The 13,870-nt window shown below is 36.2% G+C and overlaps 1 protein-coding gene across 1 annotated transcript in view; it reads right to left on the bottom strand.

Annotated features, from left to right (window-relative positions):
* The window catches only part of LOC107708701 (receptor-type tyrosine-protein phosphatase U-like), a 266,276-nt gene that overhangs the window by 81,633 nt on the left and 170,773 nt on the right, over nucleotides 1-13,870 (bottom strand). Inside the window, exons 8-9 of the mRNA XM_016513005.1 lie at nucleotides 9,576-9,899; nucleotides 6,244-6,353 (exon numbers count right to left, since the gene is read on the bottom strand). Coding sequence (XP_016368491.1) covers nucleotides 6,244-6,353; nucleotides 9,576-9,899 — 434 coding nt within the window. The remainder of the gene's footprint in view (nucleotides 1-6,243; nucleotides 6,354-9,575; nucleotides 9,900-13,870) is intronic.

The raw sequence follows: 13,870 nt of genomic DNA, 5'->3' as shown, positions 1-13,870 counted from the left end.
GGGCTCTGTGGTTTCAGCCTTTTGAGGGGTGGGCGTGTGTGCAAGTATATAATAATAATAATAACAACAACAACAACAAAGTAGTCAACGTTACATTTACTAACTACATAATATTAATTATGTTATTTATTTGTTAATTGTTATAATGTAAAAAAAAAACTTTCTTTGGAATTATAGTCATTTTGAAAAGTGATAATTTCATATAATACCACAATAGGGCAATCATGAAAGTCCAAAAACCAATGGCGCACGACCAAGAAAACAACAAGAAATAAATCATGTACTATTTTTTTTTGAAATTGTAATATTAGTATAGGGATACTGGAATGCAGAAATACTACACAGAACTAAGTTTCCATTCCAATGTCATGGAACAGTAGAGTGATAAAAGTGATAATACACCAATTACAAAGCATCTGATAAAGGAAACCAGCAAGAAAAAAGGAGCAAACAATCATCTATATCAGACTGTACGTTGCTGTTTGGTTGTCATGCAACATCTAACCACATTTACAATATGTGTCACAGGTGAATATTTGCAGGCTATAAGCATTTTAGGTTTCTTTTCATGTTAATTTAAAGGGGTCATATGATGCGTTTTCAAGTTTTCCTTTCTCTTTGGAGTGTTACAAGCTGATTGTGCATAGATAAGATCCCTGAAGTTGCAAAGACTAAAGTCTCAAAACCAAAGAGATATTCTTTATCAAAGTTAAGACTCTGCCACGCCCCCCTAAAACGGCTCGTTCTAACACGCCCCCACATATCTAGGTCACTATGTGGGAATATTTGCATAATGCGCCCAAATGTGCATGCAAAGAAAGAAGGCGTGGTTTCAGTAACGCAGTTAGTGTTGAAGCAGCTATGTCAGGGAGATGCTGTGTGTTTCTAGGCGAAAGCAAAAGCACTTTATTTGGCCTTCCGGAAGTAGATGCATTTAGGAATCTTTAAGATTACTTACAACAGAACAGCAATGCATTTTATGGACGACCGTTTCGTGAACCTAGGAGAGGAGGTAATTCTGACTTTGCTATGACAATCTGGCGCTTCTGAATCAGCTACTGTTTTGTTATTAGTTTAAGTATTTGCTATTGACTGTTCAAATGCGGAGTTTTGCGCCGTGTAGAGTATCGCGTCGTGTGTGTGTGTGTGTGTGGGGAACAGGGTCACATCACAGGAGAGTGAGCTGGGTGTCAGAAATCATAGCACGTCAGCTGTCTTAACCGTGGCTTGTGTACTGCAAACACAAACCAGCTTCCTCACTGTGTCTGTCTGTTCCCCTTGTTCCCCTTTCGGGCTTGAACTGATGGTAAAACTAATGACATTATTTACTGTCTTTACAAAAGCTGAAGTCTAATGACATTATTTACTGTCTTTACATTTATTTTGAAAGCTGAAACTCGCGGTTATGGTAAGGGGCATTACATTTCAGACGAGTGCTTGCGGTGTTCGGCCAATCACAATGCACTGGGTCAGCTGGCCAATCAGAGCAGACTGCGCTTGTCAGAAGGAGGGACTTTGTAGAAAACGAAGTGTTTGAGAGAGGCGGGGCATAGAGGACCTACAATAATGTACAGTATTTGAAAAATAATGTGTTTTTTGAACATTAAAGCATGTCAACATATTCTGTTACACCAAATACACAAAATAATGATCTTTAAAAAAACATCATATGACCCCTTTAATGTTTTTATTATTATTTTTATCTAAAAATAAGAAATAAATCTGCCAACAGGTGGTGGTAAATGTCTTTATGAGTCATTAATTCGTTCAAATGGCTGATTCATTCAGGAATGAAGTAAACGGGTCTCTCTATGAATGGGTCTTTGAAACATCGATTGGTTCACCCGATTCATTCAAAACATGGATTCATTCAGAAACTAAACACCGCTGTGTTGCTCGGAGACGCAGAACAATTCTGCCATGACTTTAAAGGTAAAATATATTATTTGCAAAATTGAGCAAAACCACGTAATATTGTGTTTAAAATATAACGCAATACCATTTTCTTATTTACTGAACTGTTGTGTAAAATCACATTTGCACTCGTGGTATTCGGACATAAACAGCACTCGTCTGATATTGCTCTCGCTGCTCGTGTGATATCGCTTATCGTATGATATAAATTTGACACAAAAACTCATACAGGGGCATTTTTTGCACCAATATCTTGAATTTTAGGGCATAACTGCATTTATGGGGTTGTTGCCCTGCATCATATTTGTCAACTGTCAACTGTATGAAATGCAAGATGACGTACAGGTCTGGGGGCGGGGCCAGTGCCTTAACTGCGTTAAAATATTTTTAATCGCGTTATTTTTTCATAACTAATTAATTAAGTTAACACATTAAACTGACAGCCCTAGTTTAAATGAACAACTATTAGTCGACTAGAAACATTTTGAGTCAGGGGCAAACCTAGTCATATCACACATTAAAGTTTATGTCTACACAATGTAAAATTCCTCAAATTTGTCGAGAAAATATTTTTTTTTTGACTAGATGGGTGGCTATCAAAGCTTATATAAAGGGACTAATTGGTAACACAAGCAGCAAATTTACGAAATTCCTACTCCGCATGTCTGTGAAGAAATTGTGAAGAATCCAGCCCAGCTGAATATAATAAATTGTCTACTAATAAAGCCATACCTAACTTGAGCAGGGTGAAAGGGCTGGAAAAGGATTAACTTGCCATTAGAAACGTGATAAACAATAAAATAATATTTCTCAGATATATGCATTTGAAAAATTATGTAAGAAAATGTACATCATTTGTTTTAGACCAGTTAAATGTTTCTGTCTCTGATGTTGAGCTTCAGACCTGAATGGCATCCCTACAGAAACATATAAACACTTCAAGGTGTAATGAAATCCCCTATTTTAGCACTGGTAGTTTACACTTCTGATTTAAAATTACTGTGTCAACTACAAACTGTTTGAAGAATCTGCAATACTCTTCAGGGAAGTCAGGGAAGCCATCTACTGTACAAAGTGTGACTCATAATTAACTCAGATGAAAAATTTAATAAAATGAATATTGCACAAGAACTTGCAAGAAGGCTTAAACAACGTTTATCCTCTCTATTTACATCATAAAGAGTCATCCGAAGTAGAGGCTGTTCCAGTTTGATGCAGAAAAACTGACATATTGAATCATATCAATCTATTGTTTTCTCTGTCTATAATAAATAAACCTAAAATGTCAATTTTAAAAAAAAAACTTTCTTTAACTTTCAAACAAGCCTTTATCAAGAAAATATTAAATGTGTCTCTGCTTTTAATTAAAAGTTGCATGTTTTAAATTTGTTTGAATTCTGATTAATTTTCCTTACACTCCAACCAAACTGCAATTTTGTATAATATTCACTATGTCAGGTCAACTTTGATTCTAGAACTGAATTTGAATTTAAATCAATTCTCAATTCAGTTGGTGCACAACCCAGCTTTCTCTCTCTTTGGTTTTCATCTGAGCCACCAATCCATTAAAACTAACGATCACATTACGGCTGAAGGAGCTGATTTAAGTACCAATGATAACTTTTAACTTTTGTAGACGTGAAACATAAATTTGACATACCATGAAACCATGAACCTCTCATTGAAATACAGTAGCTCCCTGTTCAAGTAAATAAATGAATAAATAAATAAAAGCAGTAGCTTCCTATTCAAGAGTGCCCCAAAAAAGCTTTAAATTATTATGAATTGATTATGTCTAATTTCCCATTTCTATGAAATATTTTTTTTTGTTGGAGGCCATGAACCCTCAGAAATAAAGGGTCAGAAAAACTCTGCATAAGGATATTAAGGATGAAATTACAAAGGATGGGGAAACAACAACAACAACAACAATAATAATAATAATAATAATAATAATAATAATGATAATAATAATAATAATGATGATGATGATGATGATAATAATATTATTCATAACAATATTCATAATAATATTATTCATAATGTGGTTGTGTTACATTTTATATGGCTTTTTTGTAGTTCTCTAACAATATAAGATGAACATTTTTTTAAGAAAAAAAAAGAAAAGAAAAGAAAAGAAAGAAAAACTTCTTAAAGACGATTTAAAGAAAAGTCACTTTTTAAAGACGATTGTTCAAATAGCACTCACTGTTTGGTTTGGTTAGAACTACTGCTCTGAAACAACATTAATGACCAATCTGCAGAATTTAGCTGTGCAGCGATACTTCATTATCCCTCTCAAGATCCATCAACACAAATTACACGCTCCAGTTTGAAACTACTTTTTATGAAAATGCTGGGGCAGCATATCCCCCATTGAGAAATCATTACCAAATCCATCAAGAGAACGAACAGCAGAGTGAAGTAAAGCTACACACGTCACTCCCAAACGAGCGCGGAGCGTAAGCAGACGCTTACATGTGTTCATGCTGACAGCTGAGCAGTGAAATATTACCAGACTAAAGCACTTAAACACAATCGCCCCATCCGACAGTCTCTGCGAGGCAAATAAGCAATTATGTTTGTCCCCGACTAATTAAAGCCTGGAGAATGAACTACAACATGATTAGCATAAGAACACCTAGACTCTGTGAAAAGTGAGAGTGAGAGTTTACACACGCTAATGACTGCTGACTGAGAGGGAGGACGAGGGACAAAAACAAACCCGGAAAGTTTAGACAATCCCCTCAACCAATCTCTACCCAGCCAAATTCAAATTCTGTCTGAACATGTGATTCTGCATTACAGCTAAACTAAAATATGCCTCACTCAACTGATTCAAATGCGGCATAAGCTGTGCGTCATCAGTACAATGTGTCCCTGAATCTTTTTTCACAACATTGCACCAATATTTGCCCCTTTCATTAACATTGCAATTCAATATCTAACAAGGGGGGGGGAGCAGCATTTCACAGTGCAGTCAGACCTCTCTCCACACACACAGACACACACACACATATTGGAAAACACCAACAAGGCTTTGTCTGCAAATACCCATGTGAAAATGAAGTGCACTTAACTGTACTGAATTGGCACTTGTAGTGTACTTCAAATCTGTTTTTTTGTTTTTTTTACTGTGCTTGCAGATAATATCAAATGAATGAAAGTAAAGGCCACTTAAGTGTACTTAAAGAGAACTCACTTTGATGACTGTTTCTTAACACTTAAAAACATCTTTAAAAAGTGCACTTTGTAATCATGTCAAATTAAATCATGTTTTAAAAATCTTTTGTCATGCTTTAAAGAAGTGCACTTGTTTTGACTAACATACTGCATGAAGCACATGTAAAGTATTTGATTATAATGTAAACTGTCGTGTGTTATTCAATATTACATTTGAAGTTACTATAATTAAAATGAGCTAAGTTGCAACTTCTTTACAAACGCGTAACTACAAATACTGCACATTTATAAACATCGCATGCAAGTTTCAAAAGAAAATCACATGAAAGTAAAATTAATTTACCAATAATAGTATACTTGATTTACCAATTTAATTGTTACCACATTTCAAAGACAATACAAAAATATTTATGATATTAGATAAAAATATATGGTAACACTTTATTTCGATAGTCCACTTTAGACATTCTATTAACAGTAAGTAACTTTGCAACTACATGTCAACTAGCAGTTAGTAGAGTATTAGTAGACTGTCTGCTTAATATCTTCTAACACTTTCTTTGTCAACTTATTCTACTAACCCTAAACCTACCCTAACAGTCTACTCTGAGAGTTAGTAGACATCTAGTTGCAAATTAATGAGAATTAGTTGACATGTAGTTACAAAGTTACTTATAGTTAATAGAATGTCTAAAGTGGACTATCGAAATAAAGTGTAACCAAATATATAATTAACTCCTACTTAAGTGAGTCAAAAAGCACTCAAAGTAAGCTAATTGCATTTAATATATAACATACAATACATTTTCATTTTAATGCAAATAGCTTGCAATTAAGTGTCCACAAACCTTACATTCAGTCTTTTAATATATTATTTCCGAAACAAGTAATGTGTTTAAATACTAAAGTCTTTTTCACAAGGGTAGTAATGGGTCTTTTTGATGATATATTTAAATATATCTACATTGTCTCTGTGTCACATTAAAACATATAAATCATATATTTTTAAATGGTATAAACACCACTTCAGATGTATTTAAATGCTAAATATTACATTGATATGCACCAGTTATTTAGCCTTATGTTTTGTTAGTTTCCATTTTTCCATTTACAATGCCTTGTAAATAATAACACACACTACAGTACCTCATACTGCGTGATCAGACCATTGGGCTCCAGCGGCTCCTCCCACTTCAGAAAGATCATATCGTCCAATGGGGTGAAGGTCAAAGATTCGGGTGCAATGCCTCCTGGGACTGTAGGAAACACGAGGAAAGAGTCAGATCATAGAGTACGGTCAGATCAATCTTACTAAACACAGAGTATCAGACGCAGCTGAGATGAAGGTGGAGATGCCACAGGTGGAGGTGAGATGACACCCAGACTACAAGAGAGGGGAAGAGACCACAGACACATCTCATATCTGAGCGCAGCGGTAGACGCCACGGCAGACGATTTGTCTTCTTTACCAACACACCGTATGGAAGAAATAGGGCAGATTGCAAAAGAGAGACAGAGAGAAAGAGATACATCAATGTGCTAGACTCATTTTTAAGAGAGAAAAAGGGATCTAACTTCCAACCAGGCCACAGTCATCCAGCATGGCTACAGGCTGGAGTCATCTCATTAGGGATCGAAAGTTTGGAAAACTTAGGCGATAGTGAATGCTACGAGCTATAGAAAGACTGACTGCAGTATTCAAATGCAGAGACGTGGATAGCGTTGAGAAAAGGGGGCAGAAGTGTTAAGGAAAGATGATTTCCCTCATGCAAACACAGATGGGAATTTAGAACTAGTGCAAAATTGGTTCTTTTGATACAAATATAACTGCGAAAAGCAATTATTGGCCTAAGCATACAACATAAACGCAGGTGAATGTAGACAGCACCTATAGATGTTTGTTATGTGGCACACAGCAACTGATATTACTGTGAAAATGCATCAATGCCAGCTATTTGAAAAAAGTGGAATATGCCACACGAGGCTTTTTTTTTTTTCACAGACGGCTCTCAGACAAACTCAGTTCAAGGCATGATTGCAATTAAGGACATATTGTCTACTCTTTCCCCCCTTTCCACAGAAGTACTACCTTGCTAATGGAATCAAAAGAATCACTGAAATCTAGACGTAGTGTCTGTGCAAACTAGTCACAGATCACATGATTTTAGTTGATTATTATTATTGTTGTTGTTGTTTATTTTAAGGACCAATTCTCACTAATAACTAGTTGCTTATTAGCATGCATGTTACTAGCATATTGGCTGTTTATTAGTACTAATAAAGCACATATTAATGTCTTATTCTACATGACCATATTTTAGATCCCTTAATCCACACCTAAACTTAACAACTACCTTACGAACTATCAATAAGCAGCAAATTATAAATTGTAGTTACCTTATATTACTTAGTACCTTCTTGGGGAAGTGGACTGTAAGTGCATGTACCGTAAAATAAAAGTGCAACCAGAAAACAATGCTAAATAACAAATTAAATAAGCTTGTCAACTTTTAAAAGAGAGAAGAAAACGCTTCCCATATCTTTTGCTGTTGATGTCAAAATGCATCCAATCGAATTAAACGGTATGTGATGTATTTTGAGTTGAATCAAATTGTTGATTATGTTTTATTGTTTTGTGTGTTCAATTATTGGCTGCAAAACTCTGACGACTGTAAATGCTGTTTGTGCATTTACAAAACTGTCAAATGTTCTTATTCAGCATATGTTATTTTATAAATTGGGCATATTGTTTGGCTTATGCAGTTCACGCCAGCGCTAACACTTTTTAAGGGATATTTCATTTTGTACAGTAAACAATTTTGGTACTGTGGCTTCTACATAACTGGGACGTGAGTGTTTTTTGAAGCGTCTCTGACAGCGCTGGAGTTGGCAGAAGACTGCTGATGCTGCATGGCATGTGCTGAGATAAAGTCAACACTGACTAGAGCGGTAGTAAAAATGAGTCGTCCACGAGCTTTCAGAATCTAACCAAAAAAGCTTTACTTTCCATGCATTTCCCAACTACAGACGCTTTACAGACGAATTAATTCATTCATTAACTGTTGTGTCCAATTAACCAAACACATCAAACACAAACAAGCTCTATCGCTGTACAATAAACCAACAGAAAATATGTTTTTAATTTCAGAAAATGAAAAATTGGCGAGCATTCATTCTGAGCCGTGTTCATTTTTCAGATGGGGAGGTTTTCACTTGACCTCTGAGGGTTTCATCTTAAAGCATTTGCATGAGAATGTAAATCCGCGCCGCCCGACACACGGCGTAAATAAAAAATGCAAAAATAAGCCAAAAAACTTTATTCCATTTTGCTGGTGGCCTTAGCTTATTCATTTTTCATATACTTCCATTTACAAGTATGATCTTCCATTTAATTATGCTGAAGCGTGGTGTTCTGTGAGTCAATATTTGTGTTGTTGCTATAATTGGGGTTTGAGCACTGCGGGCAAACTGGGCCCTGCTGCAGTCGCCACATCATAATCGCTCAGATAAATACAGGTCTTTGCAAAGATGGATGGGTTATGGCTACTGACCCGTGCAAAAAAAAAAAAAAAAAACACCTCCGGGTAAATGAAAATGTAATCAAACTCAGAGAGTTTACGAACAACATGCAGATATGGCGTATACTAATGTGATTCTTTATCAGAAGTGAAAACACTCACTGAGCTGTTTGAGAGTTTGTTCTGCAGAAAACGGTTCTTAAACACTAATGGATACATTGTGTTATGAGTTTACCAAAACAGTCCTTGAAATGAAAATGATGGCGCTTTCAATCAAGACAATACTGACTCATTAAAACCTCTATGAATGCATCTGCACAAGGTCTGTTCATTTAGTGCTTGATTTAATAATGTTAATGTTCCCCCGCATGCTAAAAGCTGGTTTTCACAGTTAAAATGTCGAAATTATTGATTATGTAACTTAAATTATACAAAATCAAGGAGTGAGGAGTTGTAATGTTATTATAGTAGATGTAGTGAAAAAAAAAACTGTTTTCAAAGATTTTTAAGGCACCATAATGCAAAACAATCTAGTTACACTTTACTTGAAGACTATAATGCACTACAAAGGTATTCATGATATAAGTTATAATGCGTAACACCTTTTCATAAATAATTGTAACCAAAGTTACAATGCATTATTGTATTTGCAATTTTTTTTGAAAATCTGAAATCGGCTGTTAGCCATGTTTTACTGCATTATATTTTCCAAAGGTGTAACAATGACTATTATATATTATAATGTATAATAACTGTTTATAATTATTCATGAGATTATACAATACATTATAAGGTGCATTAGAAGGCACACTTAATGCACAATTTAAAATACTTTTACAATGCATTATATATAAAAGTTTAATGAAAAGTGTTAGAAAAAGGTACAGTAATTCCCATAACATCACTGCGTGAATGAATGAATGAATGAATGAATGAAGGAATGAATGAATGAATACTCACTGTCTTCCTCGGTCTGGAAGGTGACCTCTCGGCTCTCTTTCTTGCCCTCAGGATTGGCCAGCGCCAGCCGCACGTGAACGGCGTGGAACGGAGGCAGGTCCCGGAGCGTGAAGCGGGAGGTGTTCCGCTCCACCGACAGACACTCCCTCACCGTGGCGTTATTCCCGCCGGCTCCGCCCCCTGCGGCCGTGGAGTAGCGGTAGCAGAGGGACAGTGAGTACGTGTGACAGCGCGTCAGGTTGTAGCCCACCGGCTCCCACTGCAGCAGCAGCTGACGGGACTGAATCTCCGACGCCGTCAGTCCTCTGAGAGGACGCATGGGCTCTGAGGACAGAGAAGAGGGAATTACATTTCACATTTTCACTCCAGTTTGAGTTAGCTGGCAGAATACTCTAATAGACCTATAACAAACATAATACATAGTCTTACTTTTAATTACACAAAACTACTGTTTTTGATACCCTTCAGTATTGAATGATTTAAATACCATCAACATGTCTCTTGGCTTGTCTGACATCTTGAATTATTATTTTCATTCATTCATTCATTCATTCATTCATTCTTACTTTTCTTACTTTTAATATTGTATCCTGGTTCAACTCTCTTTCTGTTAAAAGCAAAAACAAACTTTTTTAAGGATTATAAATGTGGCGAGTAAAATAGTTGGTGAGAGACAAACACCTCTTTCTGATCTTTTTACTGTGGCATTAAAAAGGAAAGCCTCTATTATTGTGGGAGACTCTTCTCATCCCCTGTATAGTTCTTTCCAGTTACTTACTTCTGGCAGACGGTATAAAGTGCAGTTACTTCTGGCAGCGCGGCTCGTCTATATGGGCAGAGCCCCACCAAAATTTCCATCCAAAACATAGACCTCTATATAAACTGAATCAATTATAAATTGTAAATGTGTTCAGCATTCAGCAACATATTTTTCGGATTTTCTAGACTATTTTAAGTCGTAAAGTAAGCAGTATATATTAAAATCCCACGCATGGCTTTAACAGGCATGTATGCATGATACTAAGCGGGACAGACGGTGCCTGAGACCTCCCGAGCTCAACAGCACCCCACAATTTTGCAACGTAAATCTGTGGCGAAAAGGGAAACTGCAGCGTGCTCTAATTGAGAGCCATTGGGGCAGATTTGAGACTCCCCCGCTTATTTTCACGTTACCTTACGTGAACCTCGCTCCACCAAGACGATATCAATCCGCTTCAGCTATGTGTCTGCATCAGGTCAGGAACTAGTTGGCATGTCTGTTTTTTTTTTCTATGTGCAGTAGTGGATCAAATGAACAAAGTAAAAATCCTTTAGTTTGAATGTGCTCACTTGAATAGCTTTTATATGGTTCTGTTGTGTTTGTTTTGTTTATTCTGAGAATAGACATATGATTGACTTTCCTCACCCGAATTGCTCCACAACTTGTAACATTCTAAATCAACATTTGGAGGTGATAAATACTATTTTAAGCCAGGCATTTATTATACAGCATTTTATGCATGTAACATTACTTCGAGCGTGTCAATCAACATTAGCGTGCCACCCACAGGATAACGCAAGGGCATATCTGCCAAAATTGTGTCCCCATGTGTTCAGAGATTAGAATATAAAGATTACAACATGTTTTTCATATAGCGCTATGACCCAGAATCTGCCCCACCTAAATTTAAGGTCAGGAGCCGCTACTGGTGCCTTTAGTGAAAAGGGCCAAGTATAAGAAGACCTTCATTCCAACCGCGATTGGTATTTTAAATAGGATCTTAAAATGAATTTATTATGTATTAATATAGTTGTGTGTTTTTTTTTAATATACTGTATGTAATGTGTTGCTGTGATGATTATTTGTATTGTTTGTGTGTTTGAGCCTTTTGTCTAAAGACAATTTTCTACCCCATTGGGGACAGATAATAAAGCTTTTGAATTGAATTGAATTCATTCATTCATTTATTCATTCATTCATTATTAAACTTGTTTTGTTCTTATAAAATTTAAGTTAGTGGTTGACCAATATGCTTCCAAGGCCGATATTTGGTCGACCATGCAATTGGCAAGTATATATATATATATATATATATATATATACTTACGAGGCTTTCAGTTCGGTGCGCATTACAAACCGAACGATTCGTTGGACTAATCCTATTACATTTGGAAAATAAAACTATTTAAAGTGTGTGAAATATGATGTTCTCAGTGCCACTGCACTCAACAAGACAGCCCAAACGAACAGGCAACGCACTGTCTCCCCCGCGATAACCTCCCCTTGCTGGGACTGTGCGTCGAAAAACGATGATCTTGTATCATCGTATGTAAAAACATCAATTGTTGGCAATATTAAGATATTTGGCATTTCCAATTAATGTAGGCCTGTTACATTCTTATTTTTATTAGGCCTAGGCCTAGGCCTATTATTATTATTATTATTATTATGAAGTTACTTTTATTAGGCCTATTAAATTAAAATTACAATTAATTTGCCCCGCAATAATTACCAAATAACTGACGTGCTGCGAGGATAACAAAAGATTAGGTTATTTACTCCTCAATTATAATGTTGTTTTTTTTTAAACAGGTCATTATACAATGAATTATAAACCTATAATTAAAATATTAACACTGCAGTCATCAATAAAAATCAATGAAATAAGCTTTTATTTCAAGCACCGACTTTCAAAAACAACCTGTTTAACATGAAATATGTTTCTTCTCATTTTTTTTGTCACTATGTAATATTAGAAATATTAAGGGAATAAATGAAAACAGTTAGCTATATACCATTATCAGCATATGTTGAAGTAGATTCGTCTTGTCGTCTCTGAGAGAATACGTCAGATGCCGAAAGCTCTGTCATTACTCCGTCATTCCGTTTTTACTTTCACTTTCTGCATATAGTGAATTGATTGAGATTAAGACTTCACCGACGTAACTCTTGCGCAAAGTTTGCACGTTGCTTGTGTGTGATGTCCATTGGCTCGCAATATTTCACCGAACCATGACACCACTGTGTCGTATCGAAACGAACCGTGAATTTTGCGAACCGTTACACCCCTACTACATATAAAGAACCTTAAAGAAAAAGTTAAAGGTGGAGTCTTGGTTCTATGCATCAGTTGTTGATTGGATGTTGAGATGTGGGTGGGGTTTAAACACTAATTGATTGAATAATTGTAATTTTGTAAGTAAACGAGTATATCAAATCAAACTTACTATTAGCTTCCTCATTTGCATAAGAATTTTGGCAGATAATGGCCTACGAATAGCAGTCCACTGCTTGTCTGGTGTACTTTAGAATTTAGTCACAACAAGGTATCTTAGCCTTGTCCTTTAGTCGCTTTTCTTAGTTAAGTTGACAAAAATTTAGAAAATATTTCATTTAGTACACTAGCATATAACTCAAAGCCAACAAATATGGACTATAAGACACAAATCTCCAAATTAGATTTAACGGGTTCTGTAATCATACGATAATTGTTTTCCCTGGGAAAACAGAGCAATTCATGAACTGACAGACAGACAGAGCCGGAGAGAGAGAGGTTGACACTTCTCACTAACATGTATGAACTCTAAAGTTATGAAAGCAGTGAGAGTACATAGCAATAAAGTACATTTAATAGGTCATTCAAAGAGTTATCGTTACATATAAATTAGCATTTCACAAAGCTCTGCTTCCTCTCTCTCAGTGCAGATGCGATTAGAGCCGCTATGAGTTAATTACACATGTCATGTGTGAAGGCAGGGGTCCTCGTCTCTCTTTCCTGTCACTTTCATTCCCTCGCTCTCACTCTGAGAGAGACAGACAGACAGGAGATGAGCCCAGAGTCCTGCGTGTCTGTAAATATAAATGCACTTGGCATTACAGCATGAGGAGCTCTACAGCAAATGCACACTGATGAATTAACACTGGCGTTGTACTTTAAAAATGAAAACATCTCCTGAACATGAAAAAGAGGTCCTGCCAAAACATCTCCAGTTCATATTTCACCCACAAAGGCAACAAATCTGAAATCCTATTTTGCTTATAGAAAACCATTAAGTTTTCCTTGTCCTCAATGCAACATAATGCCTTATGTTTACTCCTGCAGACCCGCACCTCTGCCCTCCCTCAGAGACCTCCAGACAAATCAACCTGATTACACAAATTAATGAGACACATCTACTGAAACTCCCACAGGCCTGATGAGGAATGGCCTAACTGCTGGATATGACACACACACAGACACTGACACACACACACACACACACACACACAGACACTCACACACACACACTCACACACACACACACACACACACACA

Source organism: Sinocyclocheilus rhinocerous, unplaced genomic scaffold (assembly GCF_001515625.1).
Source record: "Sinocyclocheilus rhinocerous isolate Xijiao unplaced genomic scaffold, SAMN03320098_v1.1 scaffold54, whole genome shotgun sequence".
Lineage (NCBI taxonomy): Eukaryota > Metazoa > Chordata > Actinopteri > Cypriniformes > Cyprinidae > Sinocyclocheilus > Sinocyclocheilus rhinocerous.
Note: the sequence above shows the minus strand (reverse complement) of the source record. Positions and strands in the feature narration are given on the sequence as shown.